The sequence below is a fragment of the Panthera leo genome, chromosome B2, assembly GCF_018350215.1.
Source record: "Panthera leo isolate Ple1 chromosome B2, P.leo_Ple1_pat1.1, whole genome shotgun sequence".
Classification (NCBI taxonomy): Eukaryota; Metazoa; Chordata; class Mammalia; order Carnivora; family Felidae; genus Panthera; species Panthera leo.
In genome coordinates this window covers 25,606,559-25,624,884 of record NC_056683.1, presented here as the reverse complement: position 1 = coordinate 25,624,884, position 18,326 = coordinate 25,606,559, and the positions used below count along the sequence as shown (strand labels likewise).

The 18,326-nt window shown below is 40.9% G+C and overlaps 1 protein-coding gene and 1 long non-coding RNA gene across 2 annotated transcripts; one reads left to right on the top strand and one right to left on the bottom strand.

Moving 5' to 3' along the window:
- Positions 1-2,553: 2,553 nt before the first annotated feature.
- SERPINB1 (serpin family B member 1) lies at positions 2,554-10,705 on the bottom strand. Its single transcript, XM_042938084.1, has 7 exons — positions 10,618-10,705; positions 9,251-9,426; positions 7,334-7,471; positions 6,228-6,345; positions 5,050-5,192; positions 4,796-4,963; positions 2,554-3,060 (listed from the first exon to the last, which is right to left on the bottom strand). The coding sequence occupies exons 2-7, from the start codon at positions 9,416-9,418 to the stop codon at positions 2,656-2,658; spliced, it is 1,140 nt and encodes a 379-aa protein (XP_042794018.1). The 5' UTR covers positions 9,419-9,426; positions 10,618-10,705; the 3' UTR covers positions 2,554-2,655.
- Positions 10,699-16,887, top strand: LOC122219630. The gene is made up of 3 exons (XR_006202499.1): positions 10,699-10,786; positions 13,675-13,822; positions 16,033-16,887. It is a non-coding gene; the product is annotated as an uncharacterized LOC122219630 (long non-coding RNA).
- The last annotated feature ends 1,439 nt before the right edge of the window (positions 16,888-18,326 follow it).

Sequence of the window (18,326 nt, the reverse complement as noted above, 5' to 3'; positions counted from 1 at the left end):
AAAGCTGTACCTTCACAGAGTGTGGCTGCCCTAATCATATATAATTTTTTTTAGTTCTAGCCTGGGAGATAAGGAGGAAAGCCTTCAGAGTTGGAAACCCTGCCTTTGGGGACATTCTCTCAGACCAATACTCAAATGTTACCCTCCTAGGGCACTGGCCTATATTGACTATCCCGAGGCTTACATTCTCTTTCTCTTAATGGTGTGTGTTACAGAACTAAAGTTCTTAATTTTCACTTGGCTCAATTTATCATTAAAAAAAAAAATGTCCAAATGCCTAGAAATAAATTTAACAAAAAAGTGTGTGTGTCCTATAAAGAAATCACAAGTTCATGAAAATATATTTGTATATTACTTTCTAAAAGCTTTATTGTTGGGGTGCCTGGGTGGCTCAGTCAGTTGAGCGTCCGACTTCAGCTCAAGTTATGATCTCACAGTTTGTGGGTTTAAGCCCCACATCGGGCTCTGTGCTGTTAGCTCAGAGCCTGGAGCCTGCTTTGGATTCTGTGTCTCCCTCTCTCTCTTCCCATCACCTGCTTGCACTCTCTCTCTCTCTCAAAAATAAATAAGACATTTTTAAAAATTAAAAGCTTTATTATTTTGCTTTCATAGTGAAGTCCCACTGGTGTTAATTTTTGAATCAATTTGAATTGTTTTCCATTTTTTCCTACTATTCCGGAACAATTTTTTGAAAATTTTCTCCCTTCACTCCCAACTTTGAGGTGCTACATTTGTCATAAATGTAATGACCATATGACTTAGTATCCAAATTGATTAAATTTTGAGAATAAAAGAGGGAATTGATAGTGATTAGAATAAGTCATGATTCAATTAAGTATATCCTCTCTCCTGGTTTTCAAGAATGTGTTGGATATTCTTGGCCTCTTACATTGTCAGGTAAATATGAGAACCACTCACCATATTTCACCAAAAATATTTATAGCTATATCTACTTCTATGGTATTTGCACCGTATATATCTTTTCCATTCATTTTCTTTCAAACTCAATTTTTTTGAGAGCGAGAGCATGATGGGGGGTGGGGAGAGAAAGAGAGAAAGAGAGAGAGAGAGAGAGAGAGAGAGAGAGAGAGAGAGAGAGAATATTAAGCAGGCTCCATGCCCAGCACAGGGCTTGATACCATGACTGTCACATCATGACCTGAGACAAAATCAAGAGTCAGATGCTTAAATGACTGAGCCACCCAGGTGCCCCAAACTCTATTTTTATGTTATAAACATATTTTCTGTAAACACCATATGGTATTTTTCCAGTCTAGCCTGACCACCTTTGTCTTGTAACTGGAACATTTTTAGCCAATTTTGCATTTTAAGTCATTACTTAAATACTTGGGAGTTTAATATACCATCTTGGTATCTGTCATGTGTGCTTTGCATTCCTCTCTTCTTTCTTTCCTCTTTTTTGGATTGATCATTTTTTGTTATTCCCTTTTTCTCTTTGGTTTATTTTGAAAGTTATAAACCCTTTTACTATTCTTCCAGTGGTCACTTCAGACTGTACAACATGCACCCTAAACTCATTAAAATAGACTGTAGCTGTAACTGTACGTTTATTCTCTTCCCAGACAATGCACAGACTTTAGAGTTTTTACCTTATTTCCTTCTGTAAGAAGAAATGAAGGAGGGAAAGCTTGCTGACAACAGATTTGCTAAGATGTTGTTTTTATTCTGTGTTCTCACTTCTTGCCATCACGGACATCAGTACTGTCAGGCCAAGAATTCTGTTTTATTCTTGGCTTGTCTAAGATCAGAGTGAACAAGCGAACTGAGATCAGTCTGGCTTGCAGAATCTTAGGAAAGTTTATTAACCAGCCCACTGGTTTCGCGGGAGCAAGAAAATGTATCATTTCAAGCCTTATCCCAAGGAGTACATGTATATTGATCAGACCCTCTCCAAACTCCACACCACAGCATTGCATAAAGGCACCCCATTGCCATAAAAACATGTATCACATGATGGAAACCAAGGACTTTTATCAGAAAACATGCAAGAAGATGGTTAACAAGTGAGATCTTTGTACCCCCTCTTTGCTTAACAGTCTCTGCCACTACATTATTCTTTTTTGTCATTTCTTGGAATCTTTTATGAGAAGACACCCACTCCTTGACTCCATGTGATCCCACACAAACACCATATTAGGGAGGAGAAAGGGCAACAAAAAAAGGGAAGGCAGGCTATCACCAGTGACTCTTTAATAGTTTGAAAGAATAAGAACAATTAAAAAATACTAATCTTATAGAACAAGGGATTAGAAATATTGGCCAAGGCAAGTTTGTCTTTATAACCCAGACTCTTAATTGAGATGCCCTCCTATATTTCAATTGAATATCTGTTTTTTAGCCTCCCTTCTACAATCAATGTCTATTTCGGCTTCCAAAATTCTGTCTGTAAACTAAATTATAGTATTATCATGTTTCCTTTGGCCATCAGGAGAGCATAGCAAGTTCATAGACTACTATGTTGTCAAGAATCTACACATTTCATGGGTGTATGTAAACAGCCAACAGGGCTGAACTTACAAAGGAAATTAAAGATCTTTTTTCAGATGGTAGTTTTATTGGTAAAGATATATGAAAATTGTCACCATTGAAAGTGCAGGTAATAAAGCTCTAAGCATGACCTTGTATTTCCAGTTTCTAAGGGGAAGACAATCTGCCCAAGAACAGGATGTTAGCAGAGGGATTATGCTTAATAAAGAAAATGAATGGATGGTCGGCAACAAATTCCTCCTCGGGCATCAGCATGGCAAAGGTGGCAACGCCTGCTGTGGCAGCCGCCGCCTCTGTGCCCTCCTCATTGACTTCCACAAAGGACTTATGGACAATTTTTGATATGAAAAGATCTCTAGCTCCTGACATGCCGGACAGATCAGCCTTGCTGCTACTAAAAAGATCCTTTACACCCAGGCGGGATAGGTGGGAGTTAAGGTCGTAGCTCTCTTCCAGCTTGAACCTGGGCAAGTAGACTTTGACTTCAATGCGATCCAGATTCTCAGCTTTGGTCCACCCACGCAGTTTTTCCGAAGTCAATTGTTCCTCAATCTGGAATGAGAACAGTAAAAAGAAGAGGTGAAAACGGTTTTAGATAAGTAAACTAATAAAGCATTATTAGAATGAATGGACCCATTTTATCAGTTGCTCATCAGTCTCCTCCATGTCTTGTGCTGAAACAGATTCCATTTGAAAGATTTCATTTCTTTCAGTGGTTAGTGATAATATAACAGAGCTGTGTTCCAGGCCATCAAGCGCCCAAGTACAGGAACTATGGACATTGGGTCCATCAAGTATCCATCTATCTACCTACCCATACACTTACCTTCCCACCCATCCATCCACCCAGGAATTACTAAGCTCCTACCACACCAGCTTACTGTTATAGGCCATGATGGCTGTGTTACCCTAATCAGTCACGTGGTATAAGGGAAGATTTTAAAGCTTTCTTCTACTTATTCTGAATCCCATTGATCACAGAGGTTATCTGTGAACCTCACAGAGTTGAAGTAATCTCTAATAGATTTCGTTCCTAAGTAAAAATAGAAAAAGATCTAGTTCCTCATTTAAAAAGGAGTAACAATAGTACCTACCTACAGCACTGTGTGAGTATTAAATTAGTTAATATACATAAAGTGCTTGGCACATAGTATAAAAGACAGCTATTTTCATTACTGTTATAATTACTACTATTGGGCTAGAACAGAACCATTACCCACTTGTTCTAATGATGCTGATTATTTCTTTCATGAGGCTAGAGACTCTTTTTTATATAATCAGAGAAAGAGACGAATATGGAGATACAACTGAAAAAAAGAACACGTTGATTCTAATACATACTCTATACTTGGAAATGGCTAATATTACATCTCTTCCTGAAAACAAGTTTGATCAGGGATAGGGTAGAGAAAAACCACACAGCAGCCTAGAGACGCTGAAGAAAACCATACTCTTAACAGTTTTGCCTATTCTGAGTCCTGACATAAGATGGCATAGCCTTTAAATGACACAGAATAGGAATCACATACAAAGTTCATATTAGAACACAGGCTTAGCGCTCAAGCCAACATGTCACATGAGTTTTTTTCTGCTGTGTAGCTATTGGAAATTTAATTCACAATCTATACGGATTGCAGCAAGAATGAGCAGTGTAATAGGGTTTTATAGCACATGATGAAACTATGTAGTATAATGTTTTGGGGTTTTCAAATTAAAAAAAAAAATTAACATTTATTTATTTTTTGAGAGACAGAGACAGAGCATGAGCAGGGGAAGGGAAGAAAGAGAGAGGGAGTCACAGAATCCTAAGCTGACTCCAGGCTCTGAGCTGTCAGCACAGAGCCCATCGCAGGGCTCGAACTCAGGAACTGCGAGATCGTGACCTGAGCCAAAGTCAGATACTTACCCAACTAAGCCGCCCCAGGCACCCCTGGGATTTTTAATTTTCAAAAATTTGTTTCAAAAAACAACTTTCATTACATTGCCCTTTCCCCTAAAGTTATTTTAGGAGAGTTGCCATGAGTTGCCACTGGCCCATGTTACATTTAATATAAATCTTTAGATGTTCTTCACCACACCTGTTCACTGACAGTAGCTGAAAATTGAAACTTAGGGCTCGAGTAGTAACGTCCATAAGCTACTTTACAAAGGAATGACAGAGCATTGGAAAGAAAAGTCACATCAGTAAACACATAACAAGCACCTACTGCCAGCGTGAGCACCCACGACCACACAAGGCAGAATCGATACATCAGGACACGTGAAGCATGAAGCTGGGGATGGTTACCTTCTTGAGACCTGTGGACTCATCCTCAATGTCATCTGGCAGCAGGATAATCATGCTGAGTTCCTTGCCTCGGTAAGGCAGTTCTAGCACGCGGCACTTAAGGTCCTCAATGTAGCCATATGGAAATCTCTTCTTTTGATACATCATTTTCACCATTTTTGTCTCTTTCTGGACAGTTGAAAAAAAAAATCACTCACTTTTTATCTGCATATCCTTAGAGCAAAGAGGAATTTGAGCCAGTTACATCACTTTACCTTATTCAAGCGGAAGGGCTTATTGTCAGTGGCTTCCTTAATGAACTCCTCCTCCCAGTTCCCTTTGAAATAGATGGCATTCACTAGCACAAGCTTAGTCATGCTGTCAACCACACCTGGAGCCAATAGTTCCAGGATTTTCCCTAAAATGATAAAGTTAACTTTTAAAAAAGATCCACATATCCGAATTCCAAATTGGAACTGACATTTGATCCTCCCTGAAATGCAATTCAAAAGCATATTCTGTACTTAATTTTCCTTTAACATGGTATTAAGTTAGGAAAATCCTACTAACATGTTTGCACTTTAAATATGCCAAATAAAGGGGTAAAGGGCCAAAACAAGAAAATTCTCATTTTCTGGAGTTTGTGGTAAACAATGAGGCTGATTTTGTGAATGGCCATTCTTTTTCAGGAAAAAAAAAATCCTTGATGAAAATATTTTGAGTCACTAGTAAATCACTTTTTCAAATCCACTAAGCAGAAGCCTTCTCTCTCTCTCTCTCTCTCTCTCTCTCTCTCTCTCTCACACACACACACACACACACACACACACAAAACAAAACGAAAGATTTTAATAAATATCCAAAAGGTAGGACAGCTACTCCACTGAAACACAGGATCCACCTTGACCACCGCATGGCCATGAACAGTTCTTCGTATGGAAGACAAGTGTTCGGTGCCCTGACTCCTTCCATGACTAGACTAGAGAGAGTTGTACCAGACAGTCCCAGCTACCATCCCTGATTCTAAGTTCACAAAAACTAACAAGAAGTTCACAAAAATTATTTATGACCACAGCAGCTTGTGAATATTCATTCACAAGTATTAGGATATTTCTTTCCATATATATATTAAATAATTGGGGCCAGGCTGGATTTTCCTCAAATTTTTTTATTCCTTTTATTCTACAATGTGAGTTTTAATTTTAAAATGTAGCTTTGGGAACATATGGGGGGAAATGTATTTAGCTATTTCAGTTAAATCATGTTGAAGTTTCCTCTTGGAAGAATTTCTACACCCAAACGCTGTCCAACTGGGCAGTGCAGAGCTCATTCCCAGGATGAACTCCTAGATTCCCAGAGTCAGGATGAGGGAACAGGAAAAAAGAAGGGGGAATCAGATGCAGGTGGGGAAGCTGGCAGGAGGAGAATGATTAGGTTCTGCCCGGTCTCTCACCTTCTGTCTGCCCTTTGACCCACTCATTAATCACCTTCCTTGCTTCTTCAGAGGCTTGCTGAAAATCTACACTGGCCAATTCAGCACCATACATTTTCTGAGTCGAAGCTAAGAATTCCTGTTTAAAAAAACAAAAACAGAAAATGTTTGTTTCCTAAAATTTCATTGTAACAAAAAAAGGTATAAATTTCATTGTAACAAAAAAATTCTAACTTTATATTTTTTCACTATGGTAAAAAAACACATAACATTAAGTTTACCATCTTAACTATTTTTAAGTACCATAGTTTTTAAGTACTGTAGTACTGCTGTTCAGTAGTTTCGGTATTGTATAAAATTTACCAATTCTTTTCCAACCTTGGCTAACATTTTCATAAATAAGAACATACTGATTGTACTTGGAAATGAATTGTGGAATTCATGGTTTAGTAAAACAGCCAGGATCAATCTTTTCACTGTGAAGACTATAAAATGAAACCACATGGATTAATAAGAATTCTGACTGTCATATATTTTCATTCTGTACCATTTTTCTGGATTTTTATAACAATTAAAACTGATTTCTATGAACTTGGTTATGCTAGAAAAAAATCTGCATTGTCTAGTGAGTGTTTTATTGTTTTTTTGTGTTTTTTTTTTTTTTTATTTTAGAGATGGGGGGCACCTAGGTGGCTCAGTCAGTTAAGCATCCAACTTCAACTTAAGTCCTGATCTCACGGCTTGTGAGTTCCACTCCCACAATGGGCTCTGTGCTGACAGCTCAGTGCCTGGAGCCTGCTTTGGACTCTGTGTCTCCTTTTCTCTGCCGCTCCCCTGCTCGAGCTGTCTCTCTCTCTCTCTCTCTAAAAAAATTTTTTTTTTAATTTTAGAGAGAGAGAGAGCATGCATGAGCAAGGGAGAGTGGGGGAGAAGGGCAGAGATAGAGGTGGGGGCAGGGGGAAATCTTAAGCAGGTTCCAAGCTCAACACAGAGCTGGGCATGGGGCTTGATCCCACAACCCTGGGATCATGACCTGAGCTGAAATCAAGAGTTGGACACTCAACCAACTGAGCCACCCAGGTGCCCCTGTCTAGTAAGCTTTTGAACATGAAGTGCAAAGTACTCACAGGGAGGAAATTATAGTTCTTGTCTCCATACAACCTATTAGCAAGTTTCAGAATATAGGAGGCTCCGCGTTTGTTGATATCGGCATTCAGACTCTGAAATCTTGAATGAATCTCCTCAACTGTATCAAAATGAAGAGCCTAAAATAAAGAAAACATTCTTTCTATAACCATTTGATTTGAAATTATAAAGTGATTCCTTGGCATTTGCTTCCATCATATTAAATTAATGGGTTTTTATTACTGATTATTCATGATCCCCAGCCCAATATTTTATTAATTTCTCATTGGAGAACAAATAATAGAGAATCCAAAATGTACAGCTTTGTGAGACACAATAATTACAACACTAGAAACTGCTTTTACATCACTTTTTGTTAAAATTATAGCTCTGCAATATGAGGGGTTAATAACCTAAATATTTATACAAATCTGCTTTTTTATCCAAAGAAAATTCTAAATGGTATGTTTATGTCTTATTCTGAATCTAATATAATTTCACTGAAATTTCTCAGAAATAAACAGTAAAAATAAGAATCATTACCTATGCAGGAACACAAAGATATTGCAGATAGAGGGATTTTTTTTTCTTATACCATTAGCATCAGTAACTCACTTATTTAAAAATAACTTCTTTAAACTTAACATTTGGCAAAAGTTTAATCCCCCATGTATCAGTTACAGATCAAAAGTCCCTTTATTGTTTTATGAGGCCTGGGCTGGCTCCTTGCTCTTAAGACACAAAGAACAAACCTATACGGTGTACAAAGTGCATTCACTCACCAAGATATGGAATGTTTGCATAGTTGCTATGCTCAATCTGCTTCAATTGAAATGGGGGGGGTGGCGCTTAAAACTATTATTTACTGAAGTCATAAAATCCCTGGAAAGCCTCAAAATGAAGCTGATATTACCCTGCGAGAGCAACTAACAATTAGTACCAGGGGGTAAAAAAAAAAAGTGGATTTTTGAAAATTTTTAAATGCTGTCATATCTGCACTGATAAAGACGACTGGTTCTCCATAAAGTACAGCAATAGAAGCTTTGTAGCTGGAACAGGTCCGTCAGCTTGAATCCAGGGCTGGACTGTCCCTAGCTGCAGGTGCTGTGCACTTTGTGACTGGTATGTTAGAAAGACCACTTTCAGTACTCCTTTTCCCTAGGTTCCGAACAAAGCCAGAGTTCCCCTCTCAGAATTAAAAACTATCTAGTACAGAAGTGCCCTCCCCACCCACTAAGGACAGGAGGAGGGCGAGTCACTGCAGCTGCTTCTCCTGCTGTGCTAGTGACCTGCCCTTAACAGCTGCTACGCTTCACTTCTCTCTCCCTGCAGGGCCCTCCCGCTCACACAGCCACGTCACAGCCCAGTGAGCCACACTTGGTGCCAGGCACGGAGCTAGGCAGAGGGAATACAGAATCACACAGTTGCCTTGTCCCCTCAAAAGCTGACCACTGCCAACTTCACTATGTGTGTTTCCCATGTGTCATTATGCTGGAAAGTAATGTTACATAATAGACATTACTTATGAGGAGCAGGGCATCACATGCGAGGCAGAAACTGGTAAATCCTAGTTCAGGAAGAGATGCGATGGCTTACAGGAAAGCCCACTGGACTACAAGGGGCACACTGCAGGGGCTTTGTCGGCTTTCTTCGCTGCTGTTCCCTCAGCCAAACAAAAACCGGTAGCTGGCATATAGCAGGTGCTCTGTAAGGACCCGATTGTGAATGAAAGCCTGCATACAAATGGATTGTTCTTGGGGATTCTTCTGATATTCTGACCTCACAATGTATAGTTGTGGAACACAGAAGTACAGTTTTAAAAACACACTGTAAGAACTCAAAGGCACTTTTCAGTAGAGACTAGCCATCAGCAGGGAGATGGAAGGAAAAGCAGGTTGTCTTTGGGTGTTTCTGCTGACCTTGGACACCTGTACTGCAGTAGCACCTTGAGTCCCCAGAAAGATCATGGCCAATGCTGATGAGATGCTTAAGGGAGAGAAGAATATATTCCCAGTAGGACTGTCCTCATTCATAGCGTGAAACATGTCCACCGCGAACTGGGTGTTTGCTGTGCTCAGCTGCTCCATGGTGAAGACTGCAACACAAAACAGAGGCCCCAAGTTGCCCACTGCCCACACCAGCAAATTAGGCAACCGCATTTCCCCATGTCCTCCTCAGCTTGTGCCAACCGCCATGAAACTTGCATTTTCTCTATCTCTCTCTCTATTTTCAGGAGAGCATGTGCACAAATGCAGGACTAGGGATGACTGGCCAGGGACTCAGCAGGGACACAGGATGGGGACCCAGGCTACCCTAAAAGGCTCTGAGCTTGCAGACTGGTGAGCCTGAGGAGGGGCCCACTCTGGGCCTTTCCTAAGTTTAGGAGCACACACATTTCCATGCTCCTTTGGTTCAAGCCTCTCATTCCTTTGGGTAATGAATCCACCGCCCATATTTACCTGAAATAAGAATGTTTCTAATTAGAAAATCATAACTACCTACCTATGCACTATAGCAAATTCCACTAAAGGAGATATAATTGTCCTCATTATTGAGGTTCAGTCTAACGTTTCCAGAGGTTAAGAATCCCAAGTCTCATAGCTAGTGTAGGATGTGGGAGTTGAAAACCCCCAAGTTAGGTCCAAGTTAGGCAAGGCAGCCCGACAGGGACAAGGTGACAGGCTACTCCTGCGAGGCAGCGCACAAGTAGGTGCACCTGACCTCTGGGACCAGCCACCCACTTAACCATCGTGACTTCTATCAGAGCCTCAATGTCCCCGCATATAGGCAGGGAAGACTACTAGCTGTGCCGGCTGCTTAGCGTGTAAGTCATTAACTACATTTTTGTTGTTGATAATCTCTAGGATCGCACTGGTCTCCTTTCCCCTCCTCCATCCGCAGAAAGGAGAAGCCAGAAACGAGCACCAGCCCGGGCCGCCTGGAAACTGTCACAAACAGATCAGGGAAAAAGAGAGAACAGGAAGGAAAACATTCTGATCTCAGGCTACGGTTCTGCCGACAAGCCCGACCTCAGTCTCCAGCTGGCCCGCCTGGCCTGGAAGCCCGGCCGCGGTGGAGGGTGATCGGGGGCGCCCGGGGGCGGAGCGCACGGCTGGGGGCGGTGGCGACTGTGGCGCAGGAATGCCGCGCCGGCAGCGGTCGGCGCGGACGGGCGGAGCCTGCGGAGATCACCAGCCATCCAGAGCTCCGGGCCCTTCGGAGCCCCGGGCTGGCCTGTCCCGCCCGGCCACCTCCCCATTGCGCGTGCCCCTGGCCCTGGTCTTACCGGCTCCGCACTGGACGGGCTCCGGGAAGTGGGGCGCGAGGTGTAGGAAGAAGCGCCGCGGCCAAAGGCCTTTATAGTTGCGGAAGGGGAGTGCCGCCGGGGTGGGCAGGGCGTTGGCTCTTACCCCAGATGACGTCCTAGGAGTCTGTGTGCTTCCATACAGGCTGAGGTGAGTGTGGTCTCCGCGCCAGGAGCAGTGTCCTCCCCAGGGAATCAGCATCTCTCTGAGTTCTAGGCAATCTCAGATCCCTGGCAAGGATCTGATGGGCCATTTCTTACTAAAATATGAATGACTGAGATGATTATAATGTGTCACCTCTTAGAGGGCAAATTTTTGAGTCCCATCTATGTATGATATACTCCAAACTCTGAGGTTATTTGTTTGTATTTATTTTTTGGTGTGGAGAACAAATTTGGGAACTCTTGCCTAAGGGAAAAGGGGGGCCTCCGGGATAAGAGAAAACAGAAACAGCTCCAAACAACATCCTTGATGTCACTGTCTTTCTAGTACCAAAGTGAAAACTCAGCCCCAATACTTCCTCACAGGTGATGACTACACCAACTGAGTCAGCTCACATATCACACATAATGACAACTCACATCTGTTTGAATGAAGTATTTCTTAGCCACTATGCTAAAGCGTAGACTCATCAATTTTTCTTCCTGGACTGTTAAAACAGAATGGATGGCTATGGTTGAATAGTAAAGGCAATAACTATTTCTGTGGGGCTTTTGTTTCTCCCTTTAAAGATCTGGGTATGTAGTTTCACCAAAATTTATAGTATTGAGGGTATGAAATAATTCTGCATCATGGAACTTCTCCCCTGTTTTTTTGTTTGTTTGTTTGTTTTTTGTTTGTTTGTTTTTTGTGTTCTTTTTTTTGGCAAATCTCAACATGAAAAGGGGGCAGAGGAAAAATCCTATTGTTTTATTTAGTATGGATAATATAGTGTGAATGGATTTATAGATTTTTTTCAACTGTGAGAACTTATTTATAATGAAAAGGAACAAAGAAATCACTGTATTACAGTAATGAGTAATAAAAATACTCTCCCTAGTAATAAAAAAGCAGCGAGAATTTAATAACTAAGATTGTAGAGTGCTTTATAGTTTATTAGAATAAAGAAACCAACATTTATTGAAACCAGCCACAATTAAGTTGAAATGATTTGATCACATCTGGTAACCTGTCCATCATTTCATACAGATTTAAAGAACCGCTTATTAGCTTCTGCTAAGAGGTCAATGTGAGATAGTCAAGAGTGCAAAACTTCACTGAAAATGTGTTAAATGACAATCAGAGACACATAAACAAACAAAAAAAAGTGTTCTGAATTTTTTTTTTCTCCTGGTATTTTGCATTTGTACTTACCTGGAGTTAGTAATCTGGGTCAAATATAAAAGGAAACCATTCCTAAATCAATACATTTACTATCTAAGATCAAGACAAAGTAACTATTCTGTTGAATAACACTGGAGTGTTCTACTTGTGACTTTAAACTGTATGGCCACTACCAAAGTTCATGCAGAGATACTCTCATACACTCTGATGGTATAGCCAGTTTGGACAATATTTGCCATTTCTACTAAACCTCAAACACGTTTACCCTAACTGTGATCCAGCAATTTCACCCCCAGGAATATACCCAGTGAAAATGTGCTGTGAGCACGTGCACCCGGAAATATGTACAAGAATGTTTATAGCAACATTATTTATGTTAGACCCAAACTGGAAACCACCTAAATGCCCATCAACAGAAGAAGAGGTAATTTTTTTAAGCTTATTTATTTCTTTTTGAGAGAGAGAAAGCACGAGTGGGGAAGGGGCAGAAAGAGAGAGAGAGAGAGAGAGAGAGAGAGAGAGAGAGAATCCCAAGCAAGCTCTGCATTGTCAGCACAGAGCCTGATGTGGGGCTCGATGCAGGACTCAAACTCATGAACCCTTGAGATCATGACCTGAGCCAAAGTTGACCTGCAACCGACTGAGCCACCCAGGTGCCCCAGAAAACTAGATTAATTAACACGACAGAATAATATACTACATGTATACACTACATGTGGAAATGAATACACTACAGCAATACACAACATGACTGAATCTCCCCCATACACTGTTGAACAAAGGAGTATAAGCTATATGGTTCCAGTTATGAAAAATTCAAAAACAGGCAGAACTAACTCATGGTGTTTGAAGTCAGGAAAGATGCTCTCTCTGGGGAGGAAGGAGTATTATATTGACTATATTTTTCTTATTTTCTGTATTCTTGGTGCTCTGGCATTTGAGGCCCTGATCCTGGAAAGACTGCCCCCACCAAGGCTAGCTAATTTCTAGAGATTGGGAATGATTACCCTGAGAGTGAAACTTTGGCATACAAACCAACCAGTTGGGTGACCATACTCTCATCTATCTTTTTTTATCAAACTCCCACACCCCAAGCCAGGGCTCCCCCTGCCCTAAATCACCCTGCCCTAAATCACCCCAGGGCCAGGTACCAGATAGCTAGAAACCACCTAAATAGCCCAGAGCCCAGCAAAATGATTTAAATTACCCAATCCTTAAGTTTACTTAGAGTACCTACCTTGCCTTGCCCGTTCCTTCCCGTGAGAACCCCTATAAAGGCTCTGGGCCATGCTCTGCCCTCTCGCCTTCTGCCTCCTGGCCCAGGTCCTACAAGGTCTGGCGTGGTGTAGCCTGGTTTGCCTTTTATTTCTAGGGATCTGTGAGTATAAATTTCCTTCATGATTATCATTTCCATACCAGTGGTCTTACCATAACTGACAAAAACAAATCCCAGTTTCATGTTTAACACAAGGGTGGTGAGTGGGAGCAGCACAAGGTGGGGAGGGTTCTGGGGTGCTGATAATGTGGCATTTCTTGACATGGGTAGTGGTTACACAGATGTATTCATTTTGTGATAATACATTGAGTTGTACACATAATTTTTGTGCTTTTCTGCATGTATGTTATACTTGAATAAAAATTAAAAAGTAGTAATGAAAAATGTTGGATGTTAGTGATTATCTTATTTCCTGTCTCCCCTTTCTCCCCTGCCACAGGATCAATCAGCTTGACGCTGGCTGCCATGTCATCCAGCGTGTCCACCCCCTAACTGTGATCAGTGGCTTGTGCCCAAGGGATGAGCTGTAAGCCGCATGCCCTTCCTGTTCTCCCACATCCAGCAACCACACAACTCTCCAAATCCAGGTAAAAAGCCCTTCCCGTCTATGCTGTCATGTGGGAACACATCAACCACTGGTTCAAGGTGCACAATAAACGAGATGCAGTATAAATTTTTCAAAGATCCACAGCCACGTTCATAAAACCCATGAGAAAATCTCAAAGCAGCACCAGTAGATGTTTGAGAACTAATTGTCTATGTTATTGACTCCTAGGTTAATTGTAGTGTGATTAGAGAACATGATCTCTGTATTATTTTAATCTTCAGAAGTGTTTTGAGACTTGCTTCATAGTCCAGGATATGGCCAATTTTTGTAAATATTCCTGTGGATTATAAGAAAAGATATCCTAAATCCTTTAGGGGCAGTGTTTTATATATGGCCATTCTGATAAGTGCACTAGTCATTTTATTCAGCTGTATACTTAGATTTACCAAGCATGTTTAGCAAGACAATGACTAAAATATCAGTATTTCTATTGACTAGCAACAGACAGGAAATGAAACTAAAAGAAAAATACCACTTAAAGCACCATCAAAAAATCAAGCAAAGGGGTGCCTGGGTGGCTAGGTTGGTTAAGCGTCCAACTTCAGCTCAGGTCATGATCTCACAGTTTGTGAGTTCGAGCCCCGCATTGGGCTCCGTGCTGACACCTCAGAGCCTGGAGCCTGCTTCAGATTCTGTGTCTCCCTCTCTCTCTCATCCTCCCTCACTCATTCTCTTTTTCTCTCTGTCTCAAAAATAAATAAAACATTAAAAAAATATTTTTAAATCAAGCAAAGACTGTTGTCTGTGTGTGTGTGCATGTGTATAACTTATACAGATCACAATAAAAACTTTTAAAAAGGCAAATAATTTGAATAAACCCTTTCAAAGAGAAAAATCCAAATGGTTTATAATGCATAAAAAGGTGTTAAATACAAATTTTAGTGAAATACCTTATATTGACAAAAATTTTTAATTCTAACAATTCCAAGTATGGGCAAGTATATAGAGCCACTGGAATCCTCTCACTCCTTGGGGGATTATGAACTGATAAAAGTACTTTGGAAAATAGTTCAATGTTATTTAAGAATGTTGACCTGGCAATTCTTCCTTCTCCTAGGGAAATTTGTTCACATTTACATCAAAGACATGTACAGGAGTGTTCAAGTAGCTTTACTGGTGAGCTACAAAGATCATAGTACAAGAATAGATACAAGAACTGATATGTCCATCCAGTGGGATGTGAAATTATTACTGGGTTCACAACAGGGATAAAATTCCAAAACATAAGTTGAGCAAAAGAAGATCAATTCAAAAAGACTACATTTCAAGGGGCACCTGGGTGAGACTCAGTCAATTAATCATCCAACTTCGATTCAGGTCACAATCTTATGGTTTGTGAGTTTGAGCCCCAAGCCAGGCTCTGTGCTGACAGCTCAGAGCCTGGAGCCTGCTTCAGATTCTGTGTCTCCCTCTCTCTCTCTGCCTCTTCCCTGCTTGAGCTCTATCTCTCTCTCTGCCTTAAAAATATATAAACATTAAAAAATGTTTCAAAAGATTACATTTCAACATTATTTCACTTATATAAATCTCAAAATCAAGCTTAAAGCAAATTGTACTGCTTTAGAGAAAAGCAAGGAAAATGATTTCAAAAGTCAGAAGAGTTGTTACCTATTAGGGGAAGTGGGGGCTGTTATCTGGAGGGGCCACTTGGAGGGAAGAGTATTTGATTTTTTGACCTGGGTTACTTGGGTACATGCCTTATAATTAACTTTTCAATTATCCTTATGATCCGTGCATTATATTTTACTATAGACAAAATAATGTCAGGTGATCTAACAGACTAATGTACCTCCAAATGCCTGACAAGTCACTGGATTTATAATTACAGAGTTATATTGAGAAAGGAGTAGAACGTATGAGCAAAAGATAAAGGAGTCCTGGGCAGGGACAGGCGCAGGTGAGGTTGTTTTCATGCCGACTCTTCTCCCATGAGATTTGTCCCTTGTGCTATGTGACAAGTGGTCCCGTGCTGGAGCACTCTCTGATAGACACAGCCCCAGCAACGACTGTAAGGAGTCAGTCCCCAGCGGGCTGGAGGAGACATTGAGGCTAGTCCTGTAGGGGCTTTGCCAGGCTGTGGTGGGGTTGCCTGAAGGCGAGGCCAGCCCCTGTGCTCTGAGCTGTCTGCCCAAGTTGGTAGTACCATGCAGTAGTAGCTGAAATTTTTACAGTCTTTTTCATTTTGTGCAGAAGTTTCCGGTCAGATAAAAGCCGGGCTTGAGTGGGGAAACACGTGCTGCATTCATTGGAATAAGTATAAACGAATCCACAAATTTGGCATTCATATGAAAGAGTATGAAGACTCACCTGTAAAGACCACCAGACTTGAGTAAAGTCATCTGAAATGCCAAGTCACTGTATGAAAAGCTCAGTGCTCCCAAATCTATGCTCCAAAGCAAAGTAGACTTTTTAGAAAAGGAACTGAAAAAAGTGAAAATCAGATGCTCAAAACAAGATGGACTGATAGAAGGCATTATAAGAAGAACACTGTCATTGAAAGTCAATCAAAGTCCATCAGACTACAAGTGCCCTCTCCACGTAGAATGCAAGGGACTCCTTCCTCGGTTTGTGTTTGAAAGGAGAACTTCCCCGAGTGTTCACACAGATTTCTCCAATGCTGTGTGCACGCTTCTTTCTCCCAATCTGAGGTCTCAATGCTGGTGGGCGAAAGGGAGCTCTTCCTAACAAGAAGACGTCTTCATGCCTCTCATCTTGGGTGCTGCCAGCATTACTTCCCACCGAGTCTTCCTGCCCCAGCTTGACCTACAACAGTAAGAAGCATCAGTCCTCCATGGGGTTTTCCTCATGACCCTTCACCTGCACTTGAATTATTCCTCCTGCCCCACATCCTGAAAGTAGAAGGGAGTTACTCTTACACTTGACCTTCAAACAAGCTGATCATTGATCATCCAGCACTCCCACAAAAATCTTGATTTTCCCCCCTCCCTCTTTTCAAAAAGCTAATTTTGAATTAGCTTGTTTGGCCATTCAATTTAAAAAACTGTGGGGTGACTGGGTGACTCAGTTGGTTAAGCATCCGACTCTTGATTTCCACTCAGGTCATGATCTTACAGTTGGTGAGATTGAGCCCCATGTAGGGCTCTTTGCTAACAGTGAGGAGCCTGCTTGGGGTTCTCTCTCTCTCCCTCTCCCTCTCCCTCTCCCTCTCCCGCTCTCTCTCTCTCTCTCTCTCCCTCTTCTCCCTTTGCCCCTTCCCCAAGTGTGTGCTCTCTCTGTCTCTCAAAAATAAATAAACATTACAAAAAATAAAAAGAAATTGTAATTAGAGCAAACTGTTATACTTTTAATCAACATGAAGCTTGATGGAGTTATAAGTCTCACAACAGTGTTTTGTGAATATGTTAAATGTGGTTCTTACAAGTAAATTATTTCCATGTTATTGTGCTCTCTGGATATTTTGTTTTAGATAATCAACCTTTAAAGACATCAACAAAATTTACAGTATTCCATGAGCATGGAAACATTTTAAACTTAAAAAGTTAATTTTTGCATACCAAGAGCTGTATTTATTTTAAAAGAGAAATGTGAGAATTACTATCTACCTAAGGAATTATTAAACTTATTTCAATAACTTATTTTTAACTTGTTAAAACAAGCAAAATGACTCAAAATCACTCTGCAAATAATGTTTTCCTATAAATGGTGTGACAGCTTTAGGTGAGACACAGCAATTTCATGACAATGAATAATTTTGGCCCCTGGGCTGTGGCTGCAGGTGTCTAGATGCTCCTGAGAAATTCTGCATTAGCTACATTTTCATCTCTTGGGCAGCTTAACGATTGAGATTAGAGACACAGATACAATAACCTATGAAAATTTCTTCTAGTCCTTTTATTTTCTGACAAATAATGGCACAAACCTAGTGTTAAAATGTCAGCTGTGTAACATAACTTTATCCACTAGAGGGCCAAATGTCATCATTATTTAAAAAACCAGTCATCTGCTAAGATGTTTAATGCCAGGAACACTCCAGTAGTTCTCCTTCTTCATGTAAGTTCAGTTCCCCTTACCAGGATAGCAGAAATATTCATAAAATTAATTTTCTCTTAGAAGTATACCTGTCAGGGCGCCTGGGTGGCTCAGTTGGTTGAACATCCAATTCTTGATTTCTGCTCAGGTCATGATCCTGGGGTCCTGGGATCAACCCCTGTGTCAAGCTCTGCGCTGAGTGTGGAGCCTGCTTAAGATTCTCTTTCTCTGGAGCGGCTGGGTGGCTCAGTCGGTTAAGCGCCCAACTTCGACTCAGGTCATGATCTCTCAGTTCATGGGTTCGAGCACTGTGCCAGGCTCTGTGCTGACAGCTCAGAGCCTAGAACCTACTTTGGATTCTCTGTCTCCCTTTCTCTCTGCCTTTCCCCCACTAATGTCCTGTCTCTCTCTGTCTCTCAAAGGTATGAATAAATGTTAAAACATTTTTTATTTTTTTTTATTTTTTTTATCTTTATTTTTGAGAGACAGAGTGC